Source organism: Vicia villosa, linkage group LG2 (assembly GCF_029867415.1).
Source record: "Vicia villosa cultivar HV-30 ecotype Madison, WI linkage group LG2, Vvil1.0, whole genome shotgun sequence".
Classification (NCBI taxonomy): domain Eukaryota; kingdom Viridiplantae; phylum Streptophyta; class Magnoliopsida; order Fabales; family Fabaceae; genus Vicia; species Vicia villosa.
In genome coordinates, this window is record NC_081181.1 from 166456924 (window position 1) to 166476247 (window position 19324).

The 19324-nt window shown below is 38.0% G+C and overlaps 1 protein-coding gene across 1 annotated transcript; it reads right to left on the reverse strand.

Annotated features, from left to right (window-relative positions):
* Positions 1 to 11276: 11276 nt before the first annotated feature.
* Positions 11277 to 12062, reverse strand: LOC131650569 (uncharacterized). The gene is made up of 2 exons (XM_058920276.1): positions 11931 to 12062; positions 11277 to 11789 (listed from the first exon to the last, which is right to left on the reverse strand). Exons 1-2 carry the CDS (start codon positions 12060 to 12062, stop codon positions 11277 to 11279), a joined length of 645 nt encoding a protein of 214 aa, XP_058776259.1.
* Positions 12063 to 19324: the final 7262 nt, after the last annotated feature.

Here is a 19324-nt window from a genome sequence, read left to right on the forward strand (position 1 = left end):
GTGCCATTCCGATACTAGAATGATGACTGTTATTATAAGTAAACTCGATCAACGGAAGATGAGTGCTCCACGAACCTCCTTGTTCGAGAACACATGCTCTCAACAAGTCCTCTAGAGACTGAATAGTTCTTTCAGTTTGACCATCCGTCTGAGGATGATACGCCGAGCTCAACCTCAAATTAGAACCCAAACTTTCTTGCAAGCTCTTCCAAAAATCAAAAGTGAATCTCGGATCTCTATCCGACACAATGCACAACGGAATACCATGCAACTTCACAATCACACTGACGTAGATCTCGGCTAACTTTGCCACTGGATACGTGATGTTAATAGGTATGAAATGAGCTGATTTTGTAAGCCTATCAACAATCACCCAAATCGAATCGTGTCCACTCGCAGTATTAGGCAATCCCATCACGAAATCCATCGAAATGCTATCCCACTTCCATTCTGGAATTTCTAACGGTTGCATCAACCCCGCAGGCTTCTGGTGTTCAATTTTCAATTTCTGACAAGTTAAACAAGCATACACAAACCGTGCCACGTCTTCTTTCATTCTTGGCCACCAAAATATCTTCTTCAAGTCTTGATACATTTTAGTAGCCCCAGGATGAATACTCAAGTTACTCCGATGACCATCTTCTAAAATCATCCTCTTCATGTTATCGTCATCAAGGATACAGATTCGATCATGTAATCTCAACACTCCTTGCGCGTCCACCTTAAAATCACTCCTTTCGGATTTGCCACAACCAACGATAATGTCTACTAGTTTCACATCCAATTTCTGAGCCTCTTTGATACTGTTCAGGAAGTCGTTATCAATTTTAAGCATTCCCAACTTAACACTCTGCGGTGTCACTTCACAAATCAAGCTCATATCTCGGAACTGCTCGATCAATTCTAACTCTTGAACCATCATAGCTGACATGTGCAAGGTCTTTCGGCTTAAAGCATCAGCTACAACATTTGCCTTACCGGGATGATAGTTCAACCCGAAATCATAATCCTTCAGCAATTCTAACCATCTCCGTTGTCTCATGTTCAGCTCCTTCTGGTCAAACAGGTACTTCAAACTCTTATGGTCACTATAAACTTCAAATCTAGAACCATAGAGATGATGCCTCCAAATCTTTAGTACGAAAACAACAGCAGCGAGTTCCAAATCATGTGTAGGGTAGTTCTTTTCATGAATTCTCAGTTGTCTCGACGCATAAGCAATCACCTTACCGTTCTGCATAAGTACACCACCTAAGCCCATTAGAGAAGCATCGCAATAAACCACAAAAGGTTCTCCTGGGTTTGGTAATGTCAAAACCGGAGCTGTCGTCAATCTCTTCTTCAATTCTACAAAACTTTCTTCACATTGTGCATCCCATATGAACACTTTACCCTTACACGTCAACTTAGTTAACAAAAGTGCCAACTTAGAAAACCCTTCAATAAATCGCCTGTAGTAACCGACTAAACCCAAGAAACTTCTGATCTCAGTAGCTGACTTTGGAGTATCCCATTGTAACACAACATCTACCTTAGATGGATCTACAGTAATGCCACTACCAGATATGACATGTCCCAGAAAACTGACTTCTCGCAACCAAAATTCACACTTGGACAACTTCGCATACAACTTCCTTTCTTTCAACACTTGCAATACCGTCCTCAAATGATCTGAATGCTCCTGCTCTGATTTCGAATATATTAAGATGTCGTCTATGAACACCACGACAAACTGATCTAAATACTCATGGAAAATACGGTTCATATACTCCATGAATACTCCTGGCGCATTCGTAACGCCAAAGGGCATCACCGAACATTCATAATATCCATATCTTGTTCTGAACGCTGTCTTCTGAACATCTTCATCTTTAACTTTAATTTGATGGTGTAACACCCTTCTAAACCCCGCGGAAAATTAAATAAGTTTATTCAGAGTACATGAAATAAGGGTGCCACAATTCAAAATAAATTAAAAACATCGTTCAGTCATGTCATGCATTCACTGAGGCAATTCTCATTAATTAAAACAATTCATGTAAACACAGCGGAATTAAATCAAACAGATTAAGTTTAACATCTTTCAAACTAATCCTTCAAACATCAAAACATAACTAGAGTTATAAAACATAAACTCTAAACATCGCGTCCCCAGTGTTACAACTATCAGAGCATGACACCTGACGCTAACCAAACAACTGACTCATGAGCTAATCCTCACCGAGTTGAACAACCGCTATGCTCAATCTGAAAATGACAACATGTAAGGGTGAGTCTTCATCATAATTAACAAATTTTATAAGGTTATAAGGCAATAACACATCATAGCCGCATCGTTCACCCAATTGGTTCATAAACAAACATTCAGACAAGTTTCATCATCACAACAATCAACCAACACGCCATTAATAATTATAACACTGGAATACATCCAATCATGTTATAAAGTATGCATATGTATGAACTGACACTATGCATGTGGTACCAACATCATCAAATGGGAATAACCCATGACCGATCCAACATCATCAAGATACGGCCCTGCCAGCACAGATTCCACACAATGGGAATCATGCCCTTTACTGATCCAACACATCATCATGGATACAGCATCATTAATGAATATGAATGAATGCAAACATACATGAACATACTTATACCACCGTCAAGTCTAATGAGTAACATCATCAAATACTCATTTCATCATAATCATCATCATCACCAAGCATGTTTATATATATATATATATATATATATATATATATATGCATCATTCAATCACAATCACATCATTAATCATCACATAGATTATTTAATAATGTTCGTTTAGCTCGAAACGGCACACGAAATGGACCAACGGTTCAAAAGTTATGAACTTTTCAAAATGATTCATTTTTCAAAAACCTTCAGCCGTAACGGGTTACGAAAAGGCGTAACGGGTTACAAAAATAATTTTTTCAAAAAAAGCTTCAGCCGTAACGGGTTACGAAAAGGCGTAACGGGTTACGAAGAACAATTTTCCAAAACACAGTTTCAGCCGTAACCGGTTACGAACAACACCGTAACCGGTTACGAACTCGTAACCAGCCCAAAAACCCCATTTTCACGACCGTAACCGGTTACAAGCCCGACCATAACCGGTTACATCACCTGTAACAGCAAAAAAAAGCACTTTTGACAGCAGCTTATTTCCATCCAACACAACCCAAATCGAATCATTTCGACCATGCACGAAAACAGAATCAGTTCACAATTATTCCATGTCATTTCATGCCTCAACAACACATTCAAACACAATCAAACATCACTAACAAGCACTTACACATACTTTATCAATTTGAAACACAACATCATCCAAATTGACTCAAATCCCTAACTCTATCATATGACTCAATCGATATGAATTATACCTCTGTTCTATGCTATCAATCCCTAACCCGATAATAGTTGATAATCAGACAAGTCCCCCCTTATCTTAGCCAAATTCTTGAATGGGTCTTCTTCCTCTTTGATTCTCTTTCACGTTCTTCAGCTCCTCTTCTCACAACTTCTTGTTTTCACGTTCTAATTCTTTCTCCTCTTGTTTTCCTTATTTTATGAAAAACATAAAATTAGAAATGGGCTCCTTCACACTTACACCCCCACATTACTAATTCCACCATAAGGCCCAACAACTCAACATTTTATATTTCTTTCCACATAATCCCAATAAAATGCTAATTCAAATTAATTAATTTAAAAATTTAATTAAACTAATTAAATAAGAAATTTTGGGATGTTACAACTCTCCCCCACTAAAAGAGTTTTCGTCCTCGAAAACATACCTCAAGCAAAGAGTTCCGGATAGGAATCTTTCATCTGGCTTTCCAACTCCCAAGTGACATTCCCATCAGCCGGTCCTCCCCAAGCTACCCTGACCAAAGCTATTTCCTTGCCACGCAACTGTTTCAGTTTCCGATCTCCAATCCTCACAGGTAAAGTTTCAACGGTCAAGTTATCTTTCATTTGTACATCATCTACCTGAATCACATGGGATGGATCCGCAACGTACTTCCTCAACTGAGATACATGAAATACGTCATGTAGATTTGCAAGCATCGGCGGCAAGGCAATACGATAAGCTACTTCTCCCACTTTTTCAGAAATCTGAAATGGTCCAATAAAGCGCGGAGTTAACTTCTTTGACTTCAAAACTCGACCAATACCCTTCATAGGAGTAACCCTCATAAACACATGATCTCCCTCTTGAAACTCAAGTGTTTTCCTCCTCTTTTCATGATAACTCTTTTGACGACTCTGAGAAGCTTTCATCTTCTCTTGAATCGTCTTAATCTTCTCTGTAGTCTGTTGTACAATTTTTGGTCTAATCACAGCACTCTCACCAGATTCATGCCAACATAAAGGCGTCCTACACCTCCGACCATACAAAGCTTCAAACGGAGCCATACCAATACTCGAATGAAAACTGTTGTTGTAGGTAAACTCAATCAAAGGCAGATAACTATCCCAAGCACCTCCTTTTTCCAGCACACAAGCACACAACAAATCTTCCAATGATTGAATCGTCCTCTCAGTCTGTCCATCCGTCTGTGGATGATAGGCAGAGCTCAATCTCAGCTTAGTACCCAAAGCCCTCTGCAGACCTTCCCAAAACTTCGACGTAAATCTTGGATCTCTGTTAGACACGATACTTGAAGGAATACCATGTAAGCTAACTATTTTCTCAATGTATAACTGAGCCAATTTCTCCATCGAATAATCCATCCTCACTGGTATGAAATGTGCAGACTTCGTCAACCTGTCCACAACAACCCAAATAGCTTCACAATTCTTAACAGTTCTCAGAAATCCAGAAACAAAATCCATTGATATGCTATCCCACTTCCACTCAGGAATAAACATCGGTTGCATAAATCCAGATGGCTTCTGATGTTCAACCTTTGACTTCTGACACGTCAAACAAGAGAATACAAATTCAACAATTTCTTTCTTCATTCCAGGCCACCAAAACAACTTTTTCAAATCATGGTACATCTTGGTAGCACCAGGGTGAATACTTAATCCACTACGGTGTCCTTCTTCCAGAATACTCTTCCGGAGTTCAGCAATATCAAGAACACAAACTCGGTCGCCAAATCTCAGTATACCATTCTCGTCAACTCTAAATCCACCGCCTTTGCCTTGGTTAATCAAAGTCAACTTATCGATTAACTCAACATCAGCTTTCTGACCCTCTCTGATCTCTTCAAGAATACCGCTAGTCAGCTTCAACATATCCAATTTAACACTAGTAGGAGTACCTTCGCATACCAAACTCAAATCTCTGAATTGTTCAATTAAATCCAATTCTCTAACCATTAACATAGACATATGCAACTTCTTCCTACTCAATGCATCGGCAACTACGTTTGCCTTACCAGGATGGTAATTCAAACCAAAATCATAGTCCTTCATAAATTCTAACCACCTCCTCTGTCTCATATTCAACTCTTTCTGGTCAAAGAGATACTTCAGACTCTTATGGTCACTGAACACCTCGAACCGTACAAATAGTGTCGCCACAACTTCAGGACAAAAACCACAACTGCCAGTTCTAAATCATGAGTCGGATAATTCATTTCATGCACTTTGAGTTGTCTCGACGCATACGCGACTACTTGTTGATTCTGCATCAGTACACCACCTAAACCCATCAACGAAGCATCGCAATAAACAATAAAGGATTCTGCCGGATTCGGCAAAATCAAGATAGGAGCACTCGTCAGTCTCTTCTTCAACTCTTGGAATCCTTCTTCGCATTTTGCATCCCAAATAAAAGCCTGACCCTTCTTGGTCAATTTAGTTAACGGTAATGCTAACTTTGAAAAGCCTTCTATAAACTTTCTGTAGTAACCTGCAAGACCAAGAAAACTACAAATTTCCGACACTGATTTCGGAGCTTCCCACTGAGATACCGCTTCTATCTTCGTAGGATCAACGGCAATACCATTCTTAGAAATCACATGTCCAAGAAAACTAACCTCATTCAACCAGAATTCACACTTTGACAATTTGGAGAAAAGTTTCTTCTCTTTCAATAATTCTAACACAGTTCTGAGATGTTCCGCATGCTCTTCTTTGTTCTTAGAGTATACCAAAATATCGTCTATAAATACTACCACAAACTTATCAAGATAAGGATGGAAAATCCTATTCATATACTCCATAAAAACACCAGGTGCATTTATAACTCCAAATGGCATCACCGAATATTCGTAATGCCCATACCTTGTTCTAAACGCCGTCTTCTGAATGTCGTCTTCCTTCACTCGAATTTGGTGATATCCAGACCTCGGATCAATTTTACTAAATACACAAGCTCCAACCAGCTGATCCATCAAGTCATCAATCCTCGGCAATGGATACCGATTCTTGATAGTAACCTTATTTAACTGTCGGTAATCTACAAATAGTCATAGAACCCTCTTTCTTCTTTACCAATAATACCGGTGCACCCCACGGAGAAACACTCGGACGAATGAATTTCTTCTCAAGCAACTCTTCTAGTTGCTTCTTCAATTCGGCCAACTCTGATGGTGACATACGATATGGTGCCATCGACACTGGACTAGTTCCCGGAATCAATTCAATAGTAAACTCTACTTCTCTTTCCGGTGGTAAGTCATTCACATCTTCAGGGAAAACTTTCGGAAATTCACATACTACAGGTAATTCAGTACATACCACCTTCTCTTTCAGGTCCATCATTGCGAACAACATAAACACCGTCGCACCGTCCTCAATGGCTTCTTTCACTTGTCTAGCTGTCATGTCCAGATCATCAGCATTAACAGCTTTGGGGAAAATTGCCGTCTTCGTAAAACAGTTGATATGAACACGGTTGAATTCCAACCAGTTCATTCCCAGGATGACATCGAGTTGTTTCAATGGAAGACACACTAAGTCCATTCCAAATTCTCTACCAAAAACATCAACAGGACAATTCAAACAAGCAGATGAAGTAGTTACTGATCCCGACGCAGGAGTATCAATAACCATGCTTCCATTTATTTCAGATATTTCTAAATTCAGCCTTTTAGCGCAATCCAAGGAAATAAAAGAATGAGTTGCTCTAGTATCTATAATTGCAACTAAAGGTGTGCCATGAATGAAACACGTACCTTTAATTAGTCTATCCTCTGGAGTAGTCTCTGACCCAGACAAGGCAAAAACCTTTCCTCCCGCTCGGTTCTTCTTCGGTTTAGGACACTGTGGGCTAATGTGACCTTCTTCACCACAATTGTAACAAGTCACAATCTTCTTCTTGCAATCAGCAGCAACATGACCCACTTCCTCACACTTGAAACACTTTTTCTGATTTAGCTTACACTCATTCCTACGGTGTCCAGCCTCGCCACAGTTGTAGCATCTGACAAAAGCACCGGAGTCTCCCCCACTAGGCTTCTTCCAACCACCAGTCTTTGGATTACCTCTACCATACGGTTTTCCTTTTTCCATAGGCTTCTTACCCTTTCTGTCAACTAACTCGCGAGAGTGAGATGACTTCAGCTTAAGGTTATCTTCCTCAAAGATCCTGCTACAGTCCACCAAATCAACAAATCTCCGAATTCTCTGGTACCTGATTCCTTGCTTAATCTCATCACGGGGGCCGTTCTCAAATTTGATGCACTTTGAGAATTCACTAGCTTCATCGTTGTTGTAGTGAACGTAGTACTTCGCCAACTCAACGAACTTCGAAGCATATTCTGGCACTGTCATATTACCTTGAACCAGCTCCAGAAACTCAATTTCCTTTCGGCCTCGTACGTCCTTAGGGAAGTACCTTCTCAAAAATTCTCTCTTGAACACAGCCCAAGAAATACCCACATCATCAGCCTCCAATTCAGCTCTTGTCGCCATCCACCAGTCATCAGCTTCTTCGGACAACATAAGCGTACCATACCTCACTTTCAGATTTTCAGCACAATCGATGACCCTGAAAATCCGTTCGATCTCTTTCAGCCACTTCTGAGCACCTTTAGGATCATGCGTACCCTTGAACAATGGGGGATTGTTCCTCTGAAAATTCCCTAGTTGCCTATCAGCACCAATCCCTGCTCCTCCGGCATTTCCTCCCAGCACACCAGCAATCATGCCCAGAGCCTCAGCGATAGCATCATCGTTTCTTCCTCCTCTCCCAGCCATTGCTCTTCTTAAATCACAAACAATTTAATCAGAACAAAAGTATCGACAAGTTAGCTAGTACTAGTCGCATACACAGGAAAGACTGACACTAAGACTCTGGTCACAACGACCAACTATGCTCTGATACCACTATTGTAACACCCTTCTAAACCCCGCGGAAAATTAAATAAGTTTATTCAGAGTACATGAAATAAGGGTGCCACAATTCAAAATAAATTAAAAACATCGTTCAGTCATGTCATGCATTCACTGAGGCAATTCTCATTAATTAAAACAATTCATGTAAACACAGCGGAATTAAATCAAACAGATTAAGTTTAAAATCTTTCAAACTAATCCTTCAAACATCAAAACATAACTAGAGTTATAAAACATAAACTCTAAACATCGCGTCCCCAGTGTTACAACTATCAGAGCATGACACCTGACGCTAACCAAACAACTGACTCATGAGCTAATCCTCACCGAGTCGAACAGCCGCTATGCTCAATCTGAAAATGACAACATGTAAGGGTGAGTCTTCATCATAATTAACAAATTTTATAAGGTTGTAAGGCAATAACACATCATAGCCGCATCGTTCACCCAATTGTTTCATAAACAAACATTCAGACAAGTTTCATCATCACAACAATCAACCAACACGCCATTAATAATTATAACACTGGAATACATCCAATCATGTTATAAAGTATGCATATGTATGAACTGACACTATGCATGTGGTACCAACATCATCAAATGGGAATAACCCATGACCGATCCAACATCATTAAGATACGGCCCTACCAGCACAGATTCTACACAATGGGAATCATGCCCTTTACTGATCCAACACATCATCATGGATACAACATCATCAATGAATATGAATGAATGCAAACATACATGAACATACTTATACCATCGTCAAGTCTAATGAGTAACATCATCAAATACTCATTTCATCATAATCATCATCATCACCAAGCATGTTTATATATATATATATATATATATATATATATATGCATCATTCAATCACAATCACATCATTAATCATCACATAGATTATTTAATAAGGTTCGTTTAGCTCGAAACGGCACACGAAACGGACCAACGGTTCAAAAGTTATGAACTTTTCAAAATGATTCATTTTTCAAAAACCTTCAGCCGTAACGGGTTACGAAAAGGCGTAACGAGTTACGAAAATAATTTTTTCAAAAAAAGCTTCAGCCGTAACGGGTTACGAAAAGGCGTAACGGGTTACGAAGAACAATTTTCCAAAACACAGTTTCAGCCGTAACCGGTTACGAACAACACCGTAACCGGTTACGAACTCGTAACCAGCCCAAAAACCCCATTTTCACGACCGTAACCGGTTACAAGCCCGACCGTAACCGGTTACATCACCTGTAACAGCAAAAAAAAGCACTTTTGACAGCAACTTATTTCCATCCAACACAACCCAAATCGAATCATTTCGACCATGCACGAAAACAGAATCAATTCACAATTATTCCATGTCATTTCATGCCTCAACAACACATTCAAACACAATCAAACATCACTAACAAGCATTTACACATACTTTATCAATTTGAAACACAACATCCAAATTGACTCAAATCCCTAACTCTATCATATGACTCAATCGATATGAATTATACCTTTATTCTATGCTATCAACCCCTAACCCGATAATAGTTGATAATCAGACAAGTCCCCCCTTACCTTAGCCAAATTCTTGAATGGGTCTTCTTCCTCTTTGATTCTCTTTCACGTTCTTCAGCTCCTCTTCTCACAACTTCTTGTTTTCACGTTCTAATTCTTTCTCCTCTTGTTTTCCTTATTTTATGAAAAACATAAAATTAGAAATGGGCTCCTTCACACTTACACCCCCACATTACTAATTCCACCATAAGGCCCAACAACTCAACATTTTATATTTCTTTCCACATAATCCCAATAAAATGCTAATTCAAATTAATTAATTTAAAATTTTAATTAAACTAATTAAATAAGAAATTTTGGGATGTTACAGATGGTAACCTGACCTCAGATCAATCTTGCTAAAAACACTCGCACCCACCAATTGGTCCATCAAATCATCTATTCTCGATAGCGGGTATTTATTCTTAATGGTTACTTTATTCAGTTGTCTATAATCTACACAAAGTCTCATGCTTCCATCCTTTTTCTTTACTAACAGCACTAGAGCTCCCCACGGTGATACACTTGGTCTGACAAACTTCTTCTTAAGTAAGTCTTCTAATTGCTTCTTCAGTTCCGTCAATTCAGATGCAGACATCCTGTACGGTGCCATAGAGACAGGTCTGGTACCCGGTACAAGATCAATCGTAAACTCAATTCCTCTTTCTGGAGGCACGTCAGGAATTTCATCAGGAAAAACCTCAGGAAATTCACGTACTACCGGTAACTCATCGATGATATTATGATTTTTTATTGACAATGTTGCCATTAACGAGAACATCTCTACTTCTTCTTTCAACAACTGTCGTACCTGCTTAGACGACACTAAACCAGCTTCTTCCTCCTCGGCAGTTGAAAATCTCACAGTCTTGTTATAACAATTTATGTGAGCATAATTATATTCTAACCAGTTCATTCCCAAAATTACGTCTAGCCCAGCTAATGGTAGACACACTAAATCAACAGCAAAGTCCCTGTCGAAGATCGACAACAGACACTTTAAACAAACAAGAGATGTAGTCACAGACCCTTTAGCTGGAACCTCAACTACCATCTCGCCATTCATCGAAGATAGCACAAGACCCAATCTTTCAACACATTCAGCAGCAATAAAACAATGAGTAGCACCAGTATCGATAATAGTAATTAAAGGCACACTATTGATGAAACAAGTACCTCTAATGAGTCTGTCTTCGGTGCTTGTCTGAGTACCAGCCAACGCGAACACCTTACCACCAGCTTGTGCTTTCTTTGGTTTCTGACATTGACTTCTAATGTGTCATTCTTCGCCGCAATTAAAACAAACCACTTCTTTATGTCTACATTCAGACATCATATGACCAGTCTTGCCACAACGGAAACATTTCTTAACTTCATCAGTGCAGTAAGTACTCTTGTGACTAGCCTTTCCATACATAAAACACAATCGGAGCAGGAGCACCTCCCCCACTTGCTCTATGGCCCGGAGAAGCTCTCTGTTTGCCCTTGCCAGCTGGAGCGTCATAAGGCTTGCCACGTTGCTGATTCTGCCTCCCTCTTCTATCACTGACAATCTTATAGTGAGCAACATTATCTTCCTCAAAAATTCTACAACTGTCTACCAAGTTAGGAAAAATGCGAATCTGCTGATACCCTATAGCCTTCTTGATCTCAGAGCGTAACCCATTTTCAAACTTAACACACTTTGAAAACTCTGCACCTTCTCCATCATAGTATGGGTAAAATTTGGCCAATTCAGTGAACTTCGCAGCATAATCGGTCACTGACATGTTCCCTTGTTTCAGTTTGTGGAACTCAATTTCCTTCTTACCACGGACAATCTCAGGGTAGTACTTCCTCAGAAATTCCCTTCGGAACACATCCCAAGTGATCTCTTCACCTGCAGCTTCTAGTCTCTGACGTGTTTCTAGCCACTAGTCGTCAACTTCGACTGCTAGCATATGTGTCCCATAGCGAACTTTCTGTGCCTGAGTACAATCCATTACACGGAAGATCCTCTAGATCTCCTTCAACCACTCTAATGCTCCATCGGGGTCATGCTTGCCCTTAAAGACCGGCGGGTTCTCCCTCTGGAAGGTAGCCAAACTGCGAGACCCAGCATTCTCACCAGCATTAGGTTGATGTTCCAGAGCTTGAGCCATAGCCTCCAAAGCAGCAGCAATCGGAGCATCGTTCCTTCCAGCCATTTCAATTAAACACTTCAACAGAAACACAGTTAGATAACGAGATTTACAATACTCGATTTGTTAGCGACTCAACTACTTGGTCGGACGGACCGACCGGCTCTGATACCAATTGTAACACCCCACTTTCCCATACGAATATATATAATTATAAATGCGTAAATAATCAGAGTAATACAAGTAGGATGTCACATCTTCTGAAACAATTCACAAAACGTCTCTTTGTTCAATAAATTTCATTAAAACAAAATTTAATAACACATCGGAATTTAAAACAGTTTATTAGAACTCATGGCACTAAGCCCTCAACAAATAATTCGTCTCCACTAAACAGGAGGTCCGACAATAAAGTCAAAATCAAGATACGTAACAATTTGACAATTAATTGAAAGGAAAACAAAACATAGCGCATCCCAACATTCCCGTGTTACGTATCAGAGCGACTCCTAAGACTCGATCAGGTAACACTTGAAAATCCAAGCACTACTCTGGTACCTGGTTATCTGTACTCTCGAAGAAGCACAAACACAACAACAGAAAAGGGGTGAGAATTACATTCAATAAATATACGGTGAAATATCACATGTTTAAGGAGTAGTATCTACACCACACACAAACCACAATCACAAACGGATTCTCACACCGTCAACCACACAACAACATCAATACATGACATTACAATCAATTAAATGAAATGAAATGCAACTATCAACACTACATGCATGTGGTACCAACAGAGCATAAGCTCCCAACAGTTGCCATTTTATTAGAGGCAATAACAAGGCATAAGCCTTCAACAATGCCAATTCAGGCCAACAACAGGGCATAAGCCCTCAACGACATATGTATGCAATATGGACATCCAATCAACACAAACCAACAACACCAGGAATTAGCCTTCAACTCATTGCCATTAGGCTATTAACTTGTTCAACAACACGCAATTATAATTTCATCTCTTATAGTTAATAATCACAATAGTCAACATAATCTTATCACAACATTTTATGTCTAAATTATAAATTTTATAACCTTTATATATCGGCTTAAGTCCTACTAATCAAGAGATTTCAGAAAGGTATTCCTATTACTCAAGAATCGGGAGAAAACGTCACAAAACGGGAAATTCTACGCACTAACGTAACCATACGCGTACAACTAGGCCATACGCGTATACCCCCTTGCCCATACGCATATCATACGCGTATCACTAGAATCAGATTTGCACTAAAACTCTCCCATACGCGTATCACATCCTCATACGCGTATGACCTCTCTTCCATACGCGTACCATACGCATTCCACCAGAAGGTTGCACTATGCTGGGACAGGGCTGCGTATCATACGCGTATAGCCCCCTGGGTTTGTCCCTCATACGCGTATGGCCCCAACCCATACGCGTATCATACGCAAACTGGCAGAAAACTATCTTTCCAAGTCTGCACTCGCACCTGTTCGTTCTCACTCGTTTTCATCACTTCCAGTCTGCGATTTCAGATCCAAAACATCATATTTTCACCTATTAACTCACACCTTTCATCTAGATTCATTAACCTGTTATGCTACATCAATTTTACATGATAATAACTCAATTCCTACTCATCAAATTGGACAGTTATACATTCAGATTCAGTTCCTCTTATGAACATAACAACAACTCATCCAACATCCAAATCTATATCATAATTCATCAATTCAAACCAGAATTTTCGTCCAAAAATCACACAACATTATCAGTCAAGAAGAATTACATACAATGCAAGCCAATTCATACATCAAGGAAGAAATCAAACTCATCAATCATAAAACCTAAAGAGGGGAAGGAACCCTCACTATCCTCTCATGTTGTAATCACCATTTAAAGAACCCATTCTCCCCCCTTACCTTAGAATTGAGCTTTGATCCTTTAACAATGGTGGAAGTCTTCCTTCTCTCTAGCCCTAGTCTCTTTCTCTGTTTCTACGTTCTTCACAACTTTGCCAAAAGAATTATTCCTTCTAATTTTATTTTATTTTATTAATCTCTTACTAATCCTTAATTCTGCTAATGGGCTTACTACACACCCTCCCAATTACTAATCACCTACTTGGCCCAAATAATTAATTAACCATTTTACTACACTATAGTTAATTACTAAACTAATATAATAATAATAATAATAATTAAAATAACAGTTTAAGCACCAAATACACCAAATAACTGCGTAATAAAATAAATATCGAAAACGGGGCGTTACACCATATATGTGTTAACCGATAGAACGAATACGTAAGATGAGAAAAACAATCAATATATTTTCAGCAACTATGTTTGAATATAATTTACACTATAATAATCAATTTCTAATGAAATAACAAACAAAAATTGACATAAGCAATTTGCCGAACACTTAATGTGCAATCTATTCAAGTTATATTTTTCTTTGATTTTGTTGACATGAGAAACCAATTTCAATCACATAGATTGAAATCAACTCAACAAAAACAATTTTAATTATTAGAAGAAGAAATCATCTCTATGTATTGATTTCACAATCAACATTTTCACAATTTGCAAGTAAACATAAAAGAAAGACAGAGATACACAAGGATTTTTTAGGCAGTTCCCCAATCGACCTTGCTATGGGTACGTCTTCCCCCAATACCAAAAGAATTGAGATAATGAAAATTAACCTTTTCAAATGTAGTTTACAAGAGAAAAATTGGCAATCCAACCCTCAAAACCCTATGTTTGATGTTGATCCTAGCTTATTCTCTTCCCTTGATCTTGAGCTCGATCAAGTAACCCGATACTTCCAATTTGATCCTTTGGTTACTGTTACTCCTTTCGACATAACCCTTTTCTTCGAATCTTTCACCTTGCTGAATCCAAATTACGAATGTATCGTGACCCAAGATTACTAAAATGATACCTCAGTTACTTTTACTCCTTTGACTGAAACGTCTTTCTTCAAAGATTTCACTCGGCTGAATCCAAATTGCACAATCTTATGAAAAAATTCAAAATCAATCTTTGGTCTTAGAAGAAAACTCCAAATGGATTTATCTTGAAACCCCCAAAAAATTCTCAACCCAAATTTGATTACAACAATCCTAAATTGGACCTTATCAACCTAAATCTAGATGGCACCCAACAAAAGTGGTTATGTGTAATTGTTGTATGTATGCATAGAGATAAGCTGGAGATGATGAGCAATGCTTTGTATATTTATGCTTTCAATCATTTTAAAATGATGCCTGAATGTGTATTTATGTGTGTGGTGTTAGAAAGCAATAACAAAAACAATTGGACAAGAAAATTTACAAAATTAGACAATTTTAAGTCAAGGGAGTCGGCCTATTCGAGTTGGGAGTCGACTCCAAGAAGCCAAAAAAAGAAATTGATGAAAAATTGCATCAGTATATGTCGATCCATTCAAAGAGGGAGTCGACTCATAAGGGCAAGGGTGCCGATCCATGCCGCTCGGGAGTCGACTCCAAATGGACAGAAAGTTTTTGAGAATCTTTGCTTTCAGTATGACTTAACTCATAGCTAATGAGAGCCGACTCCTTTGTGCTTTGTGTCAAATCCAAAGGACAGGGAGTCGACCCATCCTTGACAAAAACTTTTCTTTTTATTTTGCTTCAGAGGGAGTCAACCCAAACACGCGCGAGTCGACTCTTAACATGGTTTTTCATGAAAATTGATATTTTTAACTGGTCCAAATGATTTTAACATGTTCTATAAGTTTCCTAAGATGAGAATTCAACCTAGACATAAAAGATAAGGTCCAATATACAAATACTAAATATTTCCTAGTGTTGACATCATTCGAAATATCTAAGAGAGGATATTGCAATCACAAGGTTTTCCCGAATCACCGTGGAATTTAATTTCAAATGTACTAGCGATACAACCATATTTAGTTTGGCTAATAATGGGTATCCGATGATACTGATATACAAGCTCCCACCCTTGACCACGAGGAAATGCATATCCAATGTCTTTCTTTCTCCATGCACTCCCAAAGTTACATGTAAATAGATCAGTATGCACAGATGAGTGGCATAATCATTGAAGCAAGTATTCTCTGATCTCTTGGGGTTTTAAATCTAGTAATCAAAATCCAAATCTAGCGAGGATCTTTGAGTATATTATGTTTTAAGAACTCTTGTCGTCCACCAGGATTTTAGACTGATTGGTTTATAATAAAGGCACTGATAACCAATGGGAGATCTTCATCAGGAACCTTACATATATTTTCTCCATCAATAAACCCTAAGATCAGTTTTTTGTCAACAAACGTATCAATCTCTAGGATCAACGGGGAAATTTGATAGGGATTATCGGTGTGCAATTAGGTGCAGCAATCTCTGGTGTTGGCTCCATTGGACGTGATTGTTAGAGAAATGTAGATTTCGAATGCAATGATTGGATAGTGAGATTTATAGGAATCAATATCGAATTCCAATAGACAATGCCACTATTTTGTTTCATAACCAGATGTGATAAAAAAATCCAACCAGTGTCTTTGTTACGATGGAGCTCGACTATCCCCTTATCATACACGTGGCTAATATGCAAGGTTAGCACTCTGGCGCCCAAGTTAGTTACACCCAAGTTAAGAATAGTGAGATATTTTTATAAATGAGTTGCGTATCTTTTCTTGGAGAAAATAAATTAGTATTTATAATAGGTATAAGTGTGGGCATGGTTGACCTTTCTTATTGGGCCTTGACCCGGTACGAAAAAGTTTTCATTAGGGCCCTCTGACCTGACACTGCTTACAAGGTACCATGTTCCGGCCTTTGATTATGGAAAGGAGAGGTATAAATCTTTATAAGTTAATTTGATTTCATGTATCAGTGTTTAGTTTAAAATAGTTGATATGTTATGAATTAATTATGATAAGAATGCATTCCATTCAAGGTCATGACGAGGTCATGAGTTTATTGGATGATGTTGGTTTACTGCCTCTAGAACGATGGTTTCTACCCATACTTGGAGCCACTTTGTTATATGAATTTTAAGGAATAAGAATACATTTTTATTCCATCTTTTACTTAAGGAGATGACAACTACCATGGACGATGTCTCTAACCTATTCTATCTTCCCCTTGCTCGTAACTTTTTCACCTTTTCATTGATGAGCGTTGTTAGCTACTATGAGGGAGGATACATATTTCGGTGTTACATTGGGAAATATTTTTGGAGAAGTTTAGGGCTAATAGGGGTACTCACTTTATTCTCTCTTAGCTTTGTGACACTTATACAACATTGATGGAGAACTTTATGGTCCCAAAGGCTGCCAAAGTATACATGTTACATCTTGTTGGATGCACTATTTTGAAAAATAAGTCACACATCTACATTGATGCGAGATACATATGCTTGTTCACGGACTTTAGATTTCATAGATGGGCATGGAGATATGCTTTTGTGATGCTTCTCTATCATGCCCTTGAAGAGGCTACTACATTTGAGACTAAGAAGCTAGCTGTTTGTATGAGTCTCTTTCAAGTATAAATATTTCTTTTTTGTGTAAGAATTAATGAAAATTTGTGTGGTTTTAAACTGTATGTTGTATTGCAATGTTGGATCTACAAGCACTTTATCTCCCTTTATGAGAATTGTGATATGGTTTATATCATAGTTTGTTCCCCATAAGAAACAAGATGAGTCTCCAAGCATGCTCACCTAATAGGTCTTCAAGAGTACATTCGCATGATTGATGCTCTCACCCTTGATGACATCATATGGACACCATAAACAAACCATTGAGTGCATTGGGAATTTGATGAGACTACACTATTTTCAGGTCAACTTCATTGGAAAATTATAATGATTTCTTACCATTATGAGTGGTGTCTCCGCCAATTCGGCTATGTGTAAGGCATACCATAACATCTAGCGTTGATGGATGGTTTTCTGGTAATATGGAGAGTAGTGATGTCACAATTATAGAAAATTCAATGGATATGACATTTCATGGGAATGCCTTAGTGGGTACTTAGAGTGATACTATAGTGTATCTCATCCTTTTATTATCCCTCTAGGTTCAGTTGACCCTTCAGATGTTGTTGGACCTTCAAATGACATTTTACACCGTCTCCACCACCCGATATAACTGATTAACATAGGATGCAAACGATCACTCTTCTTTCGAATAACCTTGTGGGATTGATAAATCCTGATGGTGAGGCTTATGCTTTAGCAACATAGATTGAACATATTGTAGGTGGTGGGTCATTATAGATGAATTATTACTACTTGTTGATCATGAGTTTTTGTTGTTGTATGAATTTTTGTTCTTTCGTGACTTGTTTTTTTCAACACTTTTTGCCATTGTATTATTACTCGTTCATGACTTATTGATGTATAATCTCAACATAAACTTAAGAACGTCTTGATATAACATGACATAAACTTAAAATAAACTTAATAATATCTACATGTAATAAAATAGCATAAAATTAACATAAACTTAAAAACATCTAGACATAACATAATATAATATAACATAAATGTAAAACAACATATCACCATCACCAACTGTGTTGAGACGTTTTAGTATTTTTAAAATACCCTTTTTTGACCTTGCAAGTGATGCATCCCCCTTGATTGGACCCTTAACTTCGTAAGAATGAAATGTACTTCACATAACTCTTACATCATGCCCCATCTTGAGCTCAAATTTATTAAACCTTTACTTCCCTTCAAAGTCAATCATGGTTGAAATGGTAAACAACCTTAATCACTCTTAGATTGTCATTATAGTTTAAGAGTTCTCGAGTTTGGATTTCAAGTTCACTAGAGTGGAAATCTTAGTCACCCTAAATTCAAATTAAAGGGTCAATACTGTTAAAGTAAACAAATGCAAGATAAAAATATAAATTCATTTTTTAATGATTTTCTAATATCACAAGAAGCATATTTATATAAGTTTCAAACTTTTGTCAACCCTACAAAAGTGTCAGGACAATCTAGACCATACAAATGCTTAACCCACCAAAATTTCAAGAGTGAGAAAAATTCAATACACCAGATTTTATATAAATCCCCTCTCCATGCAAATACGTAAGAAATTTTGTCATAAAAAAATGGTATAAACACAAAAATATTACATTTACCTTAAAAACTATTTTACACTGTCAGTGCACTGCCTTTTTAACTCTTTTGTAAAGAGAAAAGGGGTGATACACTGACAGTGTAAAATATATTTACACTGACAACAAATCACCACTATGTATCCAATTAAACTATTCTTTTATTTTAAAAGTAATTTA

Bases quoted from the DNA above. Each gene is read 5' to 3' on its own strand.
- LOC131650569 (XM_058920276.1), bottom strand. From the start codon at position 12,062: ATGGCTGGAAGGAACGATGCTCCGATTGCTGCTGCTTTGGAGGCTATG. The intron at 11,790-11,930 runs GTCTTTAAGGGC...GTTGACGACTAG, and splicing joins TCCAGAGGGAGAACCCGCCG to TGGCTAGAAACACGTCAGAG.